The sequence below is a fragment of the Oryctolagus cuniculus genome, chromosome 21 (assembly GCF_051225735.1).
Source record: "Oryctolagus cuniculus isolate XC-2025 breed Fujian yellow rabbit chromosome 21, ASM5122573v1, whole genome shotgun sequence".
NCBI classification, from domain to species: domain Eukaryota; kingdom Metazoa; phylum Chordata; class Mammalia; order Lagomorpha; family Leporidae; genus Oryctolagus; species Oryctolagus cuniculus.
Window position 1 is genome coordinate 17,305,670 of NC_142887.1, and position 20,258 is coordinate 17,325,927.

The following is a 20,258-nucleotide window of genomic DNA, read 5'->3' on the forward strand; positions in this document are numbered from 1 at the left end:
CTCATCCAGGTGGGTGGCAGGGGCCCAAGCACTTGGGCCATCTTCTGCTGCCTTCCCAGGCACATTCGCAGGGAGCTGGATTAGAAATGAAACAGCCAGGCCAGCGCCGCGGCTCACTAGGCTAATCCTCCACCTTGCGGCGCCGGCACACCGGGTTCTAGTCCCGGTCGGGGTACCGGATTCTGTCCCAGTTGCCCCTCTTCCAGGCCAGCTCTCTGCTGTGGCCAGGGAGTGCAGTGGAGGATGACCCAAGTGCTTGGGCCCTGCACCCATGGGAGACCAGGAGAAGTACCTGGCTCCTGCCATCGGATCAGCGTGGTGCGCCGGCCGCAGCGCGCCAGCCCTGGCGGCCATTGGAGGGTGAACCAACGGCAAAGGAAGACCTTTCTCTCTGTCTCTCTCTCTCACTGTCCACTCTGCCTGTCAAAAAAAAAAAAAAAAAAATGAAACAGCACCCACAGGGGATGCCAGTGATGTGAGTGGCAGCTGAATCCACAATGCTGGCCCCTGTGTGTTTGCTATAATCAAGGTTGAAGTATCATTTAATACGATACACAGATTTGGTGGCACATATTTCAGTGAGTTTAAGCAAATGTTCCTATATAGCCAGTATCCTGATTAAGATCTTTCTATCAGTGTCCAGAGTTCCCTGATGCCCCCTTGCAGGAAGTCTGCCCTGCCTCTCAGTGTAGACAACCACTGATCTGATGTTTAAAATAAGTTTATTCATTCATCCTTTCACTCATCGAGGGAGGGAGGAGGGAGGACGAAGGGAGGGAGAGAGAGAGACGGACAGACAGACAGACAGAATCTCCAATCTGCTGATTCGCTCCCCCAGTGCCCACAGTCACCAGGCCTGGGCTAGGCTGAAGCCAGGAGCCAGAAACTCAGTCCAAGTTGCTGATGTGATTTCTCTCTCCCCAGGTTAGGGGCCCCTGTTCCAGGACTCCCTACGAACCAGAATTAGACGATGTGCGCCCCTTTGTCCCTGTCTGCTCAGGTTGCACGTGGTGTCTGTGAGAGTCACCCACTTTGCTGTGAAGCAGGCTTCTGTTGATTTTTGTTCTCGAGTAGATCCTATGGTGTAAATGTGCTACAGTGTGCTCGTGTGTGTTCTCCCACTGATGCACATTCAGGTTTTCAGTTTGCGATTTTATGATCCAAGCTGCTGAGGACCCTGGTGTGCAGGAGGACGTGCGCCCCCATTTCTCCTGGGTAAACACGGTCTCACCATGCAAGTCGGTGTGACTTGGACACAGCAGAGCAGCTCCATTTTGCAGCATAGGCCACAGGAAGCTCAAGGGACTTGCGCCAGGGCAGAGGAGAAAGGACAGTTGACCCTGTCCCCACGTGCAACGTCGGGTGCTTTTCCTCTTCCTCTCACTTGCTCCTGAAAGACGCCCCCAAGGCTGGAAGTCGGGGTTCCCATCCTGCAGACTAGGACACTGAGGCTCGTGAACCTACAGCAGATGAGGCAGTGGGCAGACCCAAGTCCATGTTCTCTGCCCAGGGAAAATCCGTCGTGTTCTTGGAGACGGCAGGTGATGGGGCCGGGAGGGTCGCCCAACTCCCTGCTCTCAGCCTCGGCCTCGTGGTCTGGCCTTACCTGCATCTGCCTCCCTTAGGGTGGTCACCTGTGATGTCTGAGTCAGCCCTCTAGGGGGGAGGGGGGAGCGGGTGCAGGGACAGGGACTATCTGTCCACATGGGGCTCTGAGTCTTCCAGGCTGCAGAGAGAACCGGGGAGTGACCCACGCTCCCGCCCTCTGCCACAGGCATCCCTTCGCCCTCCCTGACCTGGGCCCTGTGATCTGGGCTGGCGAGCAGTGGTCGAGGGATGTAAGCAGGGCGTCTCCCTGGCCCCATCGCAGCCCTGTCAGAGCTGCCTCGTGTGCTCCCCAGAGTCCGTGAATGAGTGGTCCGTGTGAGGCTGCTCGGCACGGTCCTCCCAGACGATGACGGGCCGTCCGGCCATCCGTGTGCTTGCAGGGGAAGTTCTACCTGGTCATCGAGGAGCTGAGCCAGCTCTTGCGCTCCCTGGTCCCCATCCAGCTGTGGTACAAGTACATCATGGGGGACGACGCCTCCAACAGCTACTTCCTGGGAGGGGTCTTGATCGTCCTCTACAGCCTCTGCAAGGTGAGGTGGCCATGGGAGGGCGGCTCGTGCACTCAGCAGGCCTGCCGAGGGCCCTCTGGGAGCCTGGAATCCCCATGCTAATGCTTGTGTAATTGATGCAAAATGTACGGAACACACAACTAACCACTTATCATGCGAAGTGTAGATTGCAGTGGCACTTAGTGTCGTGCAGCCAACACCTCTGCCTAGGGTATGTTCATCTCCCCGGAAGGAAGCCCTGGGCCCCGTAAGCAGCCACTCCTCACTCCCCGCCCCCACTCCTCTTCCCCAGCTCATGGCAGCCACCTAGCCACTCTGTTTCTGAATTAACCTACTCTGAATGCTTTTATGAAAACAGTCTTACAATGTCAGACTGTTGGTGTCGCCTTCTTTCATTTAGCATAACATCCTCGCAGTTCATCCACTTTGTAGCTTATTTAAATTTTGCTGTGTATTTATTTAAGAGACAGAGAGAGATAGGCAGAGTACTCCCATCCACGGGTTCACTCCCCAGATGCCCGCAACCACTGAGGCTAGGTTGGGGCGGAAGCTGGAAGCTGGGAACCCAGTCTGGGTGCCACATGTGCGGCAGGGACCCAAGTACTTGAGCCATTACCTGCTGCCTCTCAGAGTCTGCTGTCACAGGGAGCTGGAGTCAGGAGCCATAGCCAGGGGCTGAACCACGGTACTGTGAGGGAGGACATGGGCATCTTTTTCTTTTAACATGTATTTATCTGTTTAAAAGGTGGAGTTATGGAGAGGGGGAGGCAGAGAGAAAGTCTTCCATCTGCTGGTTCACTCCCCAAATGGCTACAATAGCCTGGGCTGGGCCAGACTGAAGCCAGGAGACAGGCGCTGCATCCAGTTCTCCCTTGTGGGTGCAGGGACTCAAGGACTTGGGCCATCTGCTGCTGCTTTCCCAGGTATGTTAGCAGGGAACTGGATCAGAAGTGGAGCAGCTGGAACTTGAACTGGCACCCGTATGGGATACCGACACTGCAGACAGTGGCTTAATCCGCTACAGCACAATGCTGGCCCCAGACATGGGCATCTTAACACCCGCTGCGTCAGTACTTACGATGGCTCGAGCCCCCTTGTCTCTTGCCTGTGAAGCTCACCGTTCTACTGTCCTTTGACATTTCATTTTCACAGCAGCCGTTCGACAAGCACTGTTATTACTTCCATTTTATAGTCAGGGAAACTGAGGCTTGGAGAGGTAAAGTTACTTGCCCAGTCCCACTCAGCTAGAGACGACAGAACACAGCATCAGACCCAGGCAGGCTGCCTTCAGAGCTGGAGGTGTTAACCACCTGCCACTGAACCGCCAGTGCTTTACTTTCATCGTTAGTTCAGATCCTGGGTTTTTTCCCAAAAATAACAGCGTCTACCAGACAGACATTTGACTTGCTGCTGAAGACACCCACATCTCATATTGGAGTCCTTGAGTTCAGGACCCACCTCTGGCTCCGACTCCAGCTTCCTGCTCATGCAGACCCTGGGAGGCAGTGGAGATGGCTCAAGTCATTGGGCTCCTGCCACCCACATAGCAGACTTGGACTGAGTTCCCAGCTGCTGGCTTTGGATTCAGTCTGTTATTGTGGCATTTGTGGACTGAACCAGTAGATTAGACAACCCCCAACCCCCTCCCCCCATATAGAAACTTTAAAAGTACATCCTCCTTGGGGCTGGCGCTGTGGCATAGGGGTAAAGCTGCCGCCTGCAGCGCCAGCATCCCATATGGGCGCCGTTTCAAGTCCAGGCTGCTCCACTTCCAATCCAGCTCTCTGCTGTGGCCTGGGAAAGCAGTGGAGGATGGCCCAGGTTCTTGGGCCCCCACACCCACGTGGGAGACCCGGAGGAAGCTCCTGGCTCCTGGCTTCAGGTCAGGGCAGTTGCGGCCAGGGCAGCCACTTGGAGAGTGAACCGGCGGATGGAAGACCTCTCTCTCTCTGCCTCTCCTCTCTCTGTGTAACTCTTACATTCTCCTCTTTCTTTATTCCTGACTGGAGTGACTCCTAGGGGAAGGGATGTATTCTGTGTTCCTTTCCCCAGCAGGTGCAGCCGTGCAGTGTCGGTCACTGGGGCTTAGCCTGCTTGCTGATTCTGATTAACTGGCAGTGGCTGACTGGAGTGCTAGATGGGTCTGGCTGGGCTCAATGGAATACTTCTGTGATTGATTAGCAATGCCTGCCCTGGCCTCAGGGGTGGAGAAAGGCAGTGTGTGTGCCATTTCTTGGCTGTCCTGGCCTAGGGGAGACTGTTGCTATCAGACAGCAAAACAAAGGCTAAGCAAAACTAATGGGAATGAAGAAATAAAACAGGAGAAAACATCTAGAAAGGTTCTGAGTCAAGGACACAGCGGCAGGGTGGGGAGGTCTCTCGGGGGGTGGGGGGCTCTGAAGCACCCTGGTGCCCGTCAGCAGTTGTCCTGCTCTCCTTGCAGTCGTTCGACATCTGTGGCCGCGTAGGTGGCGTGAGGAAAGCCCTGAAGCTTCTCTGCACCTCCCAGGTGAGTGGGCTTCGGGGGTCACCACTGAGGCCCCGGGGCCAGGGACCGCGGGTCTCGTGGCGCTTCCCAGGGCCTCGCTCCCACGAGGCCCAGAGCTGTGTTTGCCTCTCCCTTGCCCCGAGCAGAATTACGGGGTGCGAGCCACGGGGCAGCAGTGCACAGAGGCCGGTGATATCTGTGCCATTTGCCAGGCCGAGTTCCGAGACCCTCTGATTCTCCTGTGCCAGGTGAGTGGGGCTGGGCGGGGCCGTCGGGTTGAGGCCGGGGACAGCAGGGCCACTCCCTGGGGAAGAGCCGAAGTCTGTGCTGAGACCACACCTCAGGGTTCTGCTGTGGGATTGGACGGGGATCTGAGCAGGATTGGAGTCAGCCAGACCTGGGTTCAGATCTCAGCTCTGCCTCTTACTAGCCGGGTGGCTTTACTTAGCCTGTCTGAGCCCCAGTTTCCTTGGTCAGAGACAGCAATGCCAAACTCAGGGTGGTGTCCCAGCAAAGTGTGACCCCCGAGGCATTCCCCACGCTGAGTGGGTCACTCCCTCCATCCCACTGAGCCTTGGTTTTCCTCCTGTGTGAAATGGGCATAATAATAGCAATACTACTTCCTAGAGCTATTACAACCATGAAACGAGGTCATCTGCAGAGAAAGCCGCATTTGCATTAGTCAGCAGCTGCAGAAGCTGCAGTATCACAACGATTGTGATCAGCACTCGTTTTCGTTATTAGTCGCAGGTCACCCGTCCATGATAGGAAGTGCTGCTCAGCCCCTCTGAACTCCCTCCGCCCCTCCCTGCTCCGCCCCCTGACACCAGGCGCTGGCTGCCAGTTCATCGAATGTGTGCTGGGCGAAAGCATCCTGTCAAACACCGGGGAGGCGGGGCCCAGGGCCCAGGGACCCTGCCCCTGCCCGGGGAGGAAGCAGACACATAAATAACTGAGACAAAGCAGGCGGTGCTCAGCGCTATGGAAGAGAGAGGCAGGCAGCTTCCCCGGGGACTGGGGCAGAGGACGGTGGCTCCCAGGTCGGGGAGGGTTTTCTGGAAGAGGCCAGACGGAATCGGAAGGCAGGTGGCCCCCTCTGCAGCTTCCAGGAGGCAGGGGTCCTGTTCTAGCATCAGTAAAAATTATTTTATTGCTGTTAGAGATTTTAGAGGGGGATCATTTTATTTATTTGAGAGGCAGAGAGAGGGACAGAGACAGACAGACAGTTCCCATGTTCTGGTTCACTTCTCAAATGCCCACAACAGCCAGGGCTGTGCCAGGCTGAAGTCAGGAGCCAGGAGTGAAATCCAGGTTTTGCACGTGGGTGGCAGGGACCCAAGTACTTGAGCCGTCACCTGCTGCCTCCCAGCGTGTGCATTCGCAGGAGGCTAGAATGCAGAGCCGAGCTGGGACTGGAACTCGGGCACTTTGCTCTAGGACGCAGGTGCCTTCACCACCACCAGGCCGAATGCCCACCCCTAATTCTACTTCCTTTCAAGTCGATAATGTACTTGGATGAGTTGAAACTCAAGAAGGAAACTCAGGAAACACGATGAATAAATGCAGGATGGGACCAGAGCTGGATTCTGGGAGGGAGAAGAGGATTTAGTAGAAAAGCCGTTTCCTGAGACCCAAGGCAGGCCTGCAGTCTGATGGCAGGAGCGCATCGGGTGGGTCGGTTTCCCAGCTCGGATGCAGGTGCCGTGGCGGTGCGAGATAACATTCTGGGAGACAGCCGGGTGCGGTGTGTGGAGAGTTCCTGTTCCATCTTTGCAGCTTTTCTGCAAGGCTAAAATAAATCCAAAGTACAAAGCTTACTGTAAAAATGTTCTGAAAGATGGCAAAGGAGAAGGGAGACAGGCCTCCTACAGTGCCCCAACCCCCAGTTTACTCACACAGGCAACCACCATGACCAGCGTCCTTTTAGCCCTCAAGAGCTGCTTTTACAGAATTTACATATATATATATATATTTGACAGGCAGAGTTAGACAGTGAGAGAGAGAGAGAGAGAGAAAGGTCTTCCTTCTGTTGGTTTACCCCACAAATGGCTGCTATGGCCAGCACACTGCTCTGATCCAAAGCCAGGAGCCAGGTGCTTCCTCCTGGTCTCCCAAGGACCTGGGCCATCCTCCACTGCCTTCCCGGGCCACAGCAAAGAGCTGGACTGGAAGAAGAGCAACCGGGACAGAACCCGGCGCCCCAACGGGACTAGAACCCGGGATACTGGCGCCGCAGGTGGAGGATTAGCCTAGTGAGCCGCGATGCCGGCCCAGAATTTACATATATTTATATATTCATATATGTATATGTGTATACACACACACAATCTTTTTTTAAACAACATAAGTTGTTGCATATTGTTCACAAGCTGCTTGCTACACCTTGCCTTTTTAACTTGAAACTCTGTCTTCAGGATTGCTCCCTTTCTAGTTCTTAGCTGCGTAACACAGGATTTCACGGATAGACCACCATTCGTTTCATCATTCTCCTATTGATAGGCAATTAGTAGCTTCTAATCTCTTGTTATTGCAAATATGGCTGTCATAAGCGATCTGCAGTGGGCAGATCCGTGGCACCTGCCTGGGCCCATTGTGCTGACTAAATGAGTTAATTCAAGGGTAGCCATTTGGACGACCCCTGGCACATGGTCCGAGTTGGATAAATACTAGCCCTTATGGGCACACATTCCATTTCACACATTTGCAGGCTCTTGGTAGCATCAATCCCCGGCAGTAGAACTACCAGGTCAGAGGGTGCACGGTTTGGACAGCTTTTGCTAAGTTCCCCTGCGTAAAGAATGCACCGCTTGCACCCCAAGCTCGGAGCGGGACGTGGCCTCCTGCTCCTTCCCTCACCAGCGCTCAGCGTTACCCAGCTTCTTTTGAGCTTTGCCAATCTGACAGGTGACAAATGCCGTCTCAGTGCGCTTGCGATTTGCATTTCCCTAATTATGAGCGTGGTTGAGCATCTTTTCAGATGCTTCCGAGCCATCTGTATTTCCTTCCCAGGAGCAGGGATTGTTTGAACATGACGTCAAGGTAGAAGTCTTTCTTCTCTGCCGGCAATCTCTCCGAGCCTCAGTCTGGAGGCCTCTTCCCCGTTTGTCCCCTGGTCCCACTGTGCCTGCCCACCGCTGGGTTAGGAGTCCTTAGGCGGGCTCTGACGAGACGCCATTGTCCCAGGTCCGTGGTGGTTGAAGACCACAAACATCACCAGGCTGAGCCTTCACCCAGCCCTGCCCTGCCTGCTCGCCCCCCTGCGGGGCCTGCACGGGCCCCGACGACTTGCACAGGTGAAAGGGCCTTGCTGATGCCTGACCCGGCTGAATGATTGAACCAATGAATGAATGAATGACTCAGCTGACTCTGCCTCCCTGACTGATCGCGCTCCCAGCTGTAGATGCCCATGCTTGTCCTTCGTGACGCTTTCTACGTTCTTAGCGAGATGGTTGTACGAGGTTTGTTTCCCCTCTGCCAGGCTGTGAGGAACTTGAGACTGGAGATCAGGCCTGTGTTGTTTAGCAACAGAACCACAGAGCTGGCTCTATAAACTGGATGGATGGGTGGAGGGAGGGAGGGAGAAGGGGGAGGGTGGGTGGGATGGTGATCAGGTTGAGGAGTAGGTGGGTATGTGTAGAGGTAGGTAAATTGAGGTATAAGGGGTGGATGACCATGTGGATGGACATCTAAGTGGGTGGCTAGATGGGTAGATGAGTGGATGGACCGATGGCTCAATGAATGGATGAAGTAGGTGGGTGGATGAATGAGAGGGAAGGGAGGGGAACAGAGGAGAAGGAAGCTAATGAGCAGACCAATGGATGAGAACTCGTTTGGTTAAAACAACATCCTGTCTCCCCCTCAAAGAGTCACCCAGTTAAGAGGGTGTGTCACTCCCATCCCCCCACCCACCCCAAGCTAGGGAGACTATAGCTGGAAGCTGGCCAGGCAGACACTGAGTGTGTGCCTAGGCACTCCCCAGTCTGTCACCCACACGTGCGGATGGCACGACCCCGACAGGCTACGGGCGGCCAAGCAAGGGCACTTCGAACGCAGTGAGAGGAACTTGGTGTGGCAGAGGGTTCCTTTGCCAGAAAAGAGTGGGCAGATGATGAGGAGACGAGCTGCCCGCGTTCTTGGTGGCGGTGAGAGCTGAGCTCTGTGTGCTGCGGGGTAGGAAGGAGAGGGCGGAGGGCAGCGGCTCTGATCTGCCCCCTTCCTCCCATGAGGCCTTACGTGTTCCCAACGACCAGACGCCTCGCAGGGAAACGCCAGTCCTGTTGCACAGAGGAGGGACCTCGGGCTCCCAAAGGCAAAGCCTTGCTGCTCCTAGAGGCAGAACCGGGATCCCAGCCCAGAGCCTCGGCTGCCGTTGGCCAGGCCCTTCCCACGGGCTCGGCCTCTTGCTTTGAGATGTCCCAGAAGCTGCCTTAAGAACGAGAACACTGTTCCCAGGAGCTCCTGGCAGCGTGCTGTGCCCTGTGGAGCGGAGCCTGTGCACCGCGCCTCCTCAGAGGAATGTGTGGCTGAGCTGGGGTGGACGCTGCGAACACCTGCTTCCGGCTCCTCCCCCAGCCCGCACTCAGCACCAGCAGGGTCGCCAGCACCAGCTTGGTAGTCCCGATGGTGCCCCTCCATGTCAGCTGTCATCCAGGAGTGAAAATGCCAGCCCTGGGCAGCTTGCGGGTTTGTTTACAGTCCTGTAAGGCGTTGTGTGTAGCCATGTGTGGGTGAGCGTCAGAGCCTGTTACACCAGTAGCCAGTGTCAGTGTTTAAGTGGACGTGGCTGGCCTGGTGTGCGGGGAAGAGATCCATAGTTAGGTTGGGGCAGGGGGTGTGTGTCTCCCATGTCATGCTTTCGCTCATGTCATTGTTCATAAATAAGTGCTTCAAAACCCCTCCCCACACTCTCCACATGCGAACACTAACAGTCTAGGGTAATGGGCAAGAGTGTCTGCTGCAGAGTTCTTATGTCAGCAATGGTGCAACACCCACTGGCTTCGAGGGAAAGACTTACTGTCTCAGTTTCTGTGGGTCGAGGATCCAGGCCCAACTTAACTGTGTGCCCCCTCCCAGGCTGTAGTTGAGGTATTGGCCATTCCCATGGTCATCTCCGGGCTGCATCGGGTGGCTCTTGGCAGGATTCAGGTCTTCCCAGGTTAGGTTGATTTTTTTTTTTTTGTAAAGATGTATTTATTTTTAAGAGTGTATTTATCTGAAAGGCAGTTACAGAGAGAGAGCGTGCTTCCATCCTCTGGCTAACTCCCCAAATGGCTGCAGTGCTGGCCCTGTATTTTCTTTTTTTTATTATTTGAAAGGCAGAATTAGAGAAGGGGAAAGAGAGAGAGAGAGAGAGATCGTCCATCGTTGGTTCACTCCTCAAATGGCCAGGGCTGGCTCAGGCCTGAAGCCAAGAGCCAGAAGTTTCATCCGGGTCTCCCACGTGGTTGAGAGGGGCCCAGGTATTTGAGCCATCTTCCACTGCTTCCCCAGGCACATTAGCAGGGAGCTGGATTGGAAGTGGTGCAGCCGAGACAAACCAGTGCCCATATGCCTCATCGCAGGCAGCCGCTTAACCCACTATGCCACAGCGCTGGCCCGCTAAGTGCTTTTTTTTTGAAATAAATAATTTGAAAAGCAGAGAGACAGAGCACCCATCTTTGGTTCACTCCACAGACACCTGTAACCGCTGGAGCTGGGTCAGGCTAACAGGGAGCCAGGCACCTGATCCAGGTCTCTCGTGGGACTGGCAGGGACCCAAGTATTTGAACTCTCAGCTGTTCCCTCCTAGGATGTGTGTTAGCAAAAAGCTAGGATCAGGAGTGGAACTAGGACTTGAACCCCGGCACTCCGATGTGGGATGTCGATCTCTTCGCAGGCACCTTAAGCATTAGGCCCCTCTAAGTGCTTTTTAACATCTTAATCTTCCTGTGGGGGTTATTGTCCCCATTTTACAGATTAGCAGACTGAGGCACAGGGCGGTTAAGTCACCTCTCCATGTGGTATAGCCAGGGAATGCAAGAACCTGCTGGTCTTTCTAGTCTCTCTGCCTTTCTCTTGACCCCTGTCTTCTGTTCTCAACCCAGCAGGCAAAGGGATCTTTTAAAACCGCAGGTCACATCAGTCCTCTGCTCAGAGCCCCTAGCATGGCTCCAAGCTCCTCTTCAGGATAGAAACCAAAGTCCTCCCAGGAGCCCACCAGGCCCTGCAGTGCCGTAGCTGCCTCTCTGAGCTCATCCCCTCCCACCCTCTCCCCCTCAACGCTCGGCCACACTCGCGCTGTTTCCCTAGCACGTCGGGGACCTGGGGCCTCGGAACCTTTGCACATGCCCTGCCCACTGCGAGAAGTGCTCTCCCCCCAAATATCAGGGCTCCCTCCTCACCCTCCGTCAAGATTTACCCAAATATCAGCGACCCTGTGAAGTTCCCTGTGTGGGTTAGCATGCGGGCCCCCCCGACGCACCCCGCACCCCTCCCCTGCCTCTCACGCTAGTGCTCACCCCAGCATCCCGGACCGCGTGGAGATGCACGGTGCCAGCCGTCTCTCCCGCCGGGGCGCAGGTGCCGCGAGGGCAGGGATGGGCTCTTCGGTCCGCGGCTGTGTCTCCAGCTCCCAGGACCGAGGCAGACACTCAGTAAAGAGCTCCTGGCCATGCCGATTGCTGTCCCTGCAGCACGTGTTCTGTGAGGAGTGCCTGTGCCTGTGGCTGGATCGCGAGCGCACCTGCCCGCTCTGCCGCTCGGTTGCCGTGGATACCCTGCGCTGCTGGAAGGACGGGGCCACCTCCGCACACTTCCAGGTGTATTAGGGCCGCCCCGGGAGAGGCAGGAGGGCCGGCGTCCCTAGGCCCAGCCCTGCACTGCTCCCTGCCGCTGGGGAGGTCTCCCGACTCAGACCTGATCTCCCAGGTAGGTCGTCCATCCTCCCTCCGAGTCAGACACCTGGTGGTGTGTGAAGGCCCCACCTGTTGGTGACTTTAACTTAGTACCTAGCACGTGATGGTGCATACTAGGGAGGAGCCTGGAAGTCACCACCTCCCCCCTACCACGTCCCTGGGATAACCTGACGTAGTGAACACCTAGTGTGTGCCAGGCACAGCAGGCCACACCCTGCGTGGGTCACCTCCCGTCACTCTCACAGCGGTCCAGTGACAGGGGTCTTGTTGGTTCCCCCATTTGACAGATGAGAAACCTGGGGCACGGAGCTTGATGGGGTAACTTTCCCAGGGTCACAAGTTTGCAGCACAGGCCCGGTCTGGCTTCCAGCGTGCAGCCAGCCCTACGGTTCAGATGCTGCAGGCGTGAGGCCCAGTTAGTGGGTGTGGTTTGCCAGCAACACAGGAGGTGAGCCGAGGCGCTCCCTGGGTGAGAATCAGCGTCGCAGGTGCAGAGCGTGTGAAATACGGACCGCACGGGGGACGCAGACTGTCAGCGTTAGTTCCTGAGTCTCCTGTGGCTGCGTCCATGGAAAGACTGGGCCCTTAGAATTGCTGTCTTCCTGGGCTGTGGAGGTGGGAGTGCCCACACCCACAGCAGCGTCGAGAAAGCTCAGCCTGGCCCAGGCATAGGGATCCTGGGCTTCCCGCCTTGACTTCCCTACTCCTGCTCCTCCTCCTCCCTTTCCTCCTCCTCCTCCTCTTCCTCCCCCTCCTCCTCCTCTGTCCTGTCCCTCACTGAAGTCCCAGGCCTGTCGGTAGCTCCTGTGGACGCTGCCATCTCCCCAGCTCGTCTTCAGAGTAGAAGGGACGAGCCTGTTGGGATTTCTCCCCAAACCAGGGAGGCAGCACAGAGCACAGTCCCGATCTGTAATCCCTGTGATAAAAGGATTCTGTAATCCCTGTGATAAAAGCCCTGCCAATGTCCACGGCAAAATTAGGTCTCTGCCTGCAAAACTCTCCCTGCTCGGCGTCTGAACGAGACGGCACAGGTGACCACACACGAGCTGCTGGAATCTTGCCCACCCTTCTCTCCCAACTCTATTCTCTCATTGTCAGCCTCAGCACCACGGCTGGTGCCAATGACAGCATTACAGGGAAAGCCATCGCATAGCCAGTGAGCAGATGAGCACACAGGCCCCAGGAGAAACTGGGGGAGGCTGAGTGCCCCCACCCAGTAGACTCGGGCCGTTGGTCCCTGAGTCCCGTTGGTCCCGCCACACCAGGACTCTCCTTAGCTCAACATCCTGGCTCTGCCCGTCCCCAGCTGGACATCGCTTCCAGGGCCGTGTGGCATCTTTCAAGCTCTGTTGCCATGGCAATGGCTGTGGAGGTACAGTCCCGCTTGCTGGAAAATCAAGTAGGAAAAGGAAGCAGAGGGAAACAAACGGGGGGGGGGGGGGGGGGCGTGGCTGCTCTGCGTCTCCCCCCTGGAGGATGAGCTGATGGGAGGCACTGGAAGATCTCCCTGCCCTCGAAGATGCCCTCGAAGAAGCACAAGAGACGGCAGCTGGAGGAGGCTTCCTGAAGTGCCAGCGTGTCGAGGGCAGACCTGGAATCCTGAGCCCGAAAGCTGCATGGCTCTGGGAAGTCGCTGTATCTCCCGGTAGCCATCCCTGGGGAGACACAGCCTAAGCAGATTATCCGCCGGAATCAAGGCAACACACGCTTTCATTTACTGGTGAACAAGCTCACCGTGCCCGTGCCCCAAAAAGAAAAAAACTAACATGCTGCACATGATGAGACAGCCGCTGCCGCTGTGGACTTGGCACCCGGAGGGGACAGCGGGAGCAGGTGAGATGGTTTAGTTTAGGACTTGACTTACCCGCTCCCTCTGGGGTGTCCTATTTGGAGGGTCTCTCCTGGGTGGGTTTCACTTCACCTGGCTTGGGGTGGGGGCATGGCTAATGCAGTTCTCCAAGCAGCAGGCCTGACAGAAGAGCCCAGAGACTCCACTGGAAAAAAAATTAGTATGCCCTCCTCCCGCTGTGGGCTTGCAACATGTTTGTTATAAACAGGGTTACTCCAGCATCAGGGCCCAAGGATCCTGCTCTGAACTTTTATAACCCACTGACTCGAGTTCCACGCAGTCCTCAGAAATGGCCCCATTCACACGGAAGATCCTGAGAAGAGTAAATGTAGGGGGAAGGGAAGGCGAGCTCTGGGCCCGGCGGGAGAGGAGGAGGGGCCAAGCCTGCGGGAGCCGTCGGGAGCCCCGGGGACTTGCAGCGCTTTCGCTGTGGGACAGACAGCGCCGCCCATCTCGCTGCTGGGGACTCGCTGTCAATAAAGATCGTGTTTGCACAATTGTGTTCATGGTTTTTTTTTGTTTGGACAGGCAGAGTAGATAGAGAGAGAGAGACAGAGAGAAAGGTCTTCCTTTGCCGTTGGTTCACCCTCCAATGGCCGCCGCATGGCTGATGGCAGGAGCCAGGTGCTTCTCCTGGTCTCCCATGGGGTGCAGGGCCCAAGCACTTGGGTCATCCTCCACTGCACTCCCTGGCCACAGCAGAGAGCTGGCCTGGAAGAGGGGCAACCAGGACAGAATCTGGAGCCCCGACCGGGACTAGAACCCGGTGTGCCAGTGCCGCAAGGCGGAGGATTAGCCTAGTGAGCCATGGCGCCAGCCGTGTTCATGGTCTTGATTTTCTTTTTCCCACTTCTAAGGCAAGCAAACCGATGGAGATCAGATGTGAAGCGCTTGGTGGAGTAGGTGCATTGTCTTACGTTGGTTTCCCTACAGAAGATTCTGTCCAGGTGCGTGAGCCTTACTAAGGAAAGGCTCCCGGGAGAGACCTGGGAGGGAATGAATGAAGCAGAAGAGGGAGAGGGGAAAGCCAGGCGAGGAGGAGGCTGCCGGGTCACGTGGGCAGCTCCAGAGTGCGGATGGTGCCTCGGAGATCATCCCCCCGACAGGGGGTTTGTTTTGTTTTTATTTAGCTGAAAGAGAGGTCAGTTCCATCTACTGATTCAGAGAGAGGGAGTTATTGATTGATTGATTTCCCATCTGCTGGTTCTGTCCCTAAAGGCCTGTGACAGCCAGAGCTGGGTCAGGCTGAAACCAGAAACTCCAACCAGTTCTCCCTCGTGGGAAGCAGGGACAAGAACTTGAACCCTTACCTGCTGCCTCCCAGGTGCACCTTATCCGGAAGCTGGATTGGGAGTGGAGACAGGACTCCAACCCAGCCACTCTGATATGGATGCAGGCATCCTAAGCAGTGCCTTAACCACTGTACCAAATCCTGCTTTGCCCGGCCCATGGTTTTTGTACTCAGGAAAACACATCAGCAATTGGCTCTGAGTTGACAAGGAACCTCCCAGGCACTCTGGGGTGTCTCCTGAGTGCCCCCACCATGTCCAAAGGCACATTGCAAGCTCTAAAGTTCTCAGGTCAAGCGGAGCACACACCACTGCAGGATGGGAACACAAAGCTGGTAACAGATGAGAAGGGGCCCCACTAGGGCACCTCTGCTGCCTGCTCAGGGGCGAACTGCTGGCTGTTTGCACCCAGAATGTTTAGGTTGATTCAAGAAGAGTGTGCCCGGTTGCCAGAGTAGGGTGGCTGTATCAATGTATATTGATGGCATTAGGTGACATTTTGTGCCTCTCAGGACAACACGGTGACACCAGTTGTGGAAACATCAGGCAGCATTTTTTGGTTGCCATTGTTGGAAAACCACATCATAAATGGGGCAGCATTGTGGTACCGTGGGTTAAGCCACTGGCTCACGACGCTGGCCTGCTTTATGGGAGAGCTGGCTTGAGCCCCAGCTGCTCTGCTTCTGTGATCCAGATCCCTGCTGGTACACGTGGAAAGGCAGAGGATGGCCCGAGTGCTTGGGTCCCTGCCACCCACAGGGGGCTCTCTGACGGAGTTCCTGGCTCCTGGCTTTGGCCTGGCCCAGCCCCAACTGTTGGAACCATTTGGGGAGTAACCCACTGGATGGAACCTCTCTCTGGAACTCTGCCTTTCAAATAATTAAATAAATGTAAAAAGGAAAGCCAACTCAAATATGGCTTAAGTAGCAGGACTTGGTTCATGTAACACTGTGGGTTTCAGGTACAGCTGGAGCCAGGGCTCCGGTGACTAAAGAAGCTCCCACCTCTCCGCTCCTCAACTCAGCTTCCCTCGAAGTCTGATTTCCAGGCAGTCGGATCTCCTGTGGGCGGTCGGGCGGCCCCGGCAGCTCTGTGATTGTCACCCAGCAGCTTAACCACCCCAGCAAAAGGAAGCTTCTGTGTCCCCAGAGCTCCAGCAAGTGCCGAAGCTGACTGGTATTCCCCTGTGTCCACACCAGTGGCTTCAGCCTGTGGGATGCGGGCCAGGGGCCAGCCTGGGTCAGATGTTGAGCCCTGCAGTGGGGACTGAGCCAAGAGAGAAGAAGGCAGACAGCCCCTCTGAGCCGCGTGGACTGACAGTGGGGAAGGCGTAGGTCTCATCGGAATAAAACAACCTGCTGCCCACCTGCCATCCCCAGGAAGTGAACTGGTCTCTTGGCGTATCTCCGGTCAGTTAAATGCAGATGAAGTTACCCAGCCGGTGTGGCCTGTGAGCACAGTTGGGGATATCAGTCTACAAGTTCATTAGCTCATCCACATGAAGCCATGCACAAATGATGGTTGTGCAGACTGATCCGGAATTGTTGGGCGAGTTCCCCAAACCTGTTGCCCAACCCAAGAGGCTTGTTTAAAGCAACCCTTCCTTTGAGGAGTTCTCAGGAGCTGGAGAAGTGAGGTGAGTGTGTGGATGCTGCTCCAGGCGGGGTGGAAGTGTGCAAGACCCGCCGGCAGGAGTTCTCCCCGGCTTGGAGGCCCAACCTCCCAATAGAAAATGAAAACGCAAAGGCCTTTGGCTAGAAGTGCACAACCAATTTCTTTTTAATAATAAAGTCATTACAAATATGTACAAAGCGTCTCCAAGGTATGAAATCCCTCTTACAAAAGAGCACAATGAACCAACAACATCAGAACCCAGAACGGAATGTCCCCAAGCTTATTGCCTCTGTGGCTGGGCCAGAGGCCTCACCGAGGTTCCCCGTGCCCTCGAAGCCATCCCTGACGTGCACACCGGCTCCTTGGCGCTTGTAGTGCAAAAGACCTTGGAGAGAGGAACTTGGGGGTTCAGGTGGGAGGAGGGCACAGGGAGGAGGTAAGAAAAGTTTCCCATGTCCTGGGAAATAAATCAGAGAGGCCATTTGCCAACTAAGTGCTCCTTCCCAGGACCCTGCAGAAATCAGAAATGCAAAGAGTAGGGAATGAATGCGTCAAGACCCCCACTAAAGCACCCAGCCTGCCCTGAGAGTCCTTGAAGATGACACTCTGTGCAGGGGAGCTCCCTGGGCTCTCCTGCGGGGCCACACGAACGAGCAGTGCCATGGAACCACCTCCCCACGGGATCCGGGAGAGTACAGCAGCCAGCTCCTGGGCCAGGGGTCACACTGACTGGAGTCCAGATGTTGGCTCAGCCACTTCACTGAGAGGCCTTAGGCTAAGTTGCTAACCCCCTCTGAGCCTCAGCTTCCGTGACTGTAAAAGGAGAATCGGGACAGTGCTCTCTGCTGGAGTGGGCGTGAGGACTCCCAAGGGGGAAGACAGTGAGCACCGGGCACCGAGCTCAGCAGTGGCAAGCACTTGCTGGAGGGTAGCGTGACTGCTGTAAAAGCAGCAAGGACCAGTCAGTCTCTATGCTGGGGGTGAGTCACGATTTCAGGTCTTTTCATCACTGTCAGCTGACAGCATGGCTCTTCATAAACACCATGTAACAGCCTGCCAGCAAGGCGTGGGGTCACAAAGGTGACCTGAGAAATCTGTTCAAGCCTGTGAACCAGACCAGAAAGGGACATTTCGCATGGTCTGGTTCCAAACAGGGCTGTCCCTCCACCCTCAGTAAGTCAAGTCTCATCTGAGATGGAATTCAACCTGGCACATTGTAGATGCCCAACAAACACGTGTTAAATGAATGAAAATTTTACAAATAAATTTGCAGCTTACGCTTTAAATGACACTTGGACCTCAGCGTCCCCCCGCTCCGTGGCGTTTGCAACCAGCTTCTATGTTGCATGGCCAGTGTGTCCCTCCCCTGGTAACCAACTTGTGACTCTGCTCGCACAGGGTGACTTAAGGGAATGTCAGAAAAGAAAGCTGCTATCAACACACGAGAAGAAAACCTGTGTTCCAGTCACTGCAGCTTCTGATACCAGATGGACACTCAAAAACTCTACCCTAGCGAGCCAGTGTCCTTAAACGATACTTGTGTAGGAGAGGGGTGGGAGAGGACTCCCCCGGTTTCTCAGCCAGGGAGTGTGATAATTTGTTCCGGCAGGAAACACGAATCCAGTTAGGAGTACATGAGATCAGCTATATAAATAGTACAGCTTCCCTGTTCGGTGACAGCTATTTCCAGCCCCCACCCCCATTGAAATTGAAAAGAAACAAAAGGAGGCCAATGAAAGAAGTGGAAAAGAAGTCTCCAGGTTCCCAGTGAAAGGCTGGGGGCCAAGGGAGAGGGATCTGGGCTCTGGGAGACACTGGTGGCTCAGGACCATGGAGAGCAGCCAGTAGGGCTACCGGGTTACTGGGGCTGCTTCTCTGACAAAGGGACTAGGACGTGAAACCCCGCATTTGAAAACAGACTGTATTGGTTTATGGGTTTGGGGTGAAGAGAAGCTTCCAGAAGGGAGCAGATCTTACTGGAATGTTGTAGTCCCGGGGGTCCCAGTCCCTGTGGCTCCCAATCCCTGTCCTCTGAGCTCCAGCAGTGCCATCAGGAAGGCGGAGGCAAACAGCCTCTCCACCTCATTATGCAGCAAGCTCCCAAACCGATGATCTCAGAGTCCTCCCTTGGCTTTGCAGGGACACACACACACACACACACACACACACTGCTGTCTGCTGAAACCCGATATGAGGTCTTTTTAAAATTTATTTCAAAGCCTCCCTCCCTCTCTCTCTCTCTTCACAGACGCTCTGCAGCGAAGCTAATCAAAATCAATGGCTCCTTGGCAGCCGGAGAGAAAGGGGGAGGGGGGCAGGGAGGGAAGGGCGGTGCCAGCACTTTGCACAGTGTGGAAATGTTTTTCTTAAAAAAAATAATAATAAAACAAATACAACCCACCCCACTATCTCATGCAATCCAAGTAATGCAACGAGAGGTGGTGGAGACCATATATACATACATCTATCATGCCCCTGTGACCTAATACAAATGTCCATCAAGGAGTCAAATCTCATATAAAAACAACCATTAAAAACAACCCCTTGTCAAAAATCGGGGCAGCCGAGAAGTGCACTCAAATGAATGATGTGCAAGAAAAGGCCAGGATTTGGTAAATACACGGCTTCTAGCAACTCATGAGACTATGTACAAGGGACTTGGCTGCGAGGCTCCCCCACCCCCGCCGGGAGGTCATGGGTGCCCAGGGCCCTCAGCCGTGTGGCTTCAGTGCTGGCAGGGTCACCCGGAATGCCAGCCCCAGCCTCTGGAGGCCAGGTCCTGCAGGGGAAGTGCTGTTTGCAGAAGACGAATCAGGGTTGGAGAAACAAGTCCCGCCCCCCTTCCTCTGTGTCTTGGTGGCCAGCAGGAAACTGTGATTGTGTACAACAGCAGCAACAGGACCCCCAACCCAGAAAATGGGGATGACTGTGACTAGGGGAGTGCCTGTAGGGAAGCAGGACGCTCACGGCGGGGTGGGGCTGTCACGACCTGCCACTCTCTGACACCCCTGCCTGTCTCCTGGTCCCCTGCAAACATCTACTGACAGGCAGGGCTGGAGCCAGGAGGGAAAAACAAGTTTTCCAGAAACAAGCACTCTTGTTCCCTTACCTTCAACCATTCTGGGGTGCATTTTTTCTCTCAAGGGCCTTTTAGGGAAACACAAGGCATGGACTTAAAAAGAAAAAGAAAGGACCCCAGCTCCCCGCATGCTGCAGCCCTGCAGGGCTGTATGTGGGGAAGGGCCCGCTGACTTCCAGCAGTGGGGATGCCGAGTAATGCCCATTTCAGCGCCAGGCAGCTTTTGCCACTGCCGATACTGCTGCTGGCTTCTAGAACCAGAGGCAGGGGTGACACCCAGCCCGCCAGATGCCCCTGTCCTAGGTCCTGGATGGTGACCTGGAGCATCACTGTCTCCACCTGCCGCCCGGCCATCTCAGCTGTGAAAATGCAGTGTGTGGTAGCCCACACAGAAGAGCAATACCTGTTCTTGTTGGGTTTTTTAAAAAATGAAGGCCAAGAAACAAAAGCAAAGCCCCACTGCTCCCTGAAGAGTCTTTGCAGCCAAGTCTCAGTCCAGCACAATCTTTTGTTTTTTTTTTTTTTAGCCCTTCTAGAAACTTCTGAAAATAGTAGCTTCTCCTGGGAAGGAAAAAAAATCAGACCTGTCAGTCAGTGAGATGCTGGTGCATTTCGTGTCAGTGACCCCTGCCCCTCCCCCAGTGACCCTTGCTTATAAATCACCCTCAACCAGAATGTGGCTATGTCTTGTCCCTTTCATCCACAAAACCAAGGCCCTGAAATCCCCTGGGGGTAGGGAGAGGCCATGGGCTGGGCTCCCAGGATAGTGGTGGGGGAGGCAGAGAAGCCAGCAGCCAAGTCACACAGGAGGTCAGTTTTGCACCTCGTAGCCAGCAGGCCACCCAGTGTTGCCCCCTCCCAACCCCGTCAACCCCAAGGTTTGCTCCAGAACCACCCTGGATCCTTTGTCCCCACACTGGGAAAGAGAA

The 20,258-nt window shown here is 55.3% G+C and overlaps 1 protein-coding gene across 6 annotated transcripts in view; it reads left to right on the forward strand.

Moving 5' to 3' along the window:
- Positions 1–15,739, forward strand: part of RNFT2 (ring finger protein, transmembrane 2) — a 69,624-nt gene extending 53,885 nt beyond the window's left edge. For 3 of the 6 annotated variants that reach the window (XM_051826631.3, XM_051826634.3, XM_051826632.3), the window contains exons 8-11: positions 1,989–2,138; positions 4,561–4,626; positions 4,752–4,853; positions 11,277–13,844. In XM_051826631.3, coding sequence (XP_051682591.3) covers positions 1,989–2,138; positions 4,561–4,626; positions 4,752–4,853; positions 11,277–11,411 — 453 coding nt within the window. In that variant the 3' untranslated portion in view covers positions 11,412–13,844. Of the gene's footprint in view, positions 1–1,988; positions 2,139–4,560; positions 4,627–4,751; positions 4,854–11,276; positions 13,845–15,597 lie in introns of those variants that run through there. The other 3 variants (XR_011385211.2, XR_007911926.3, XM_051826636.3) reach the window with 3 other exon arrangements.
- The last annotated feature ends 4,519 nt before the right edge of the window (positions 15,740–20,258 follow it).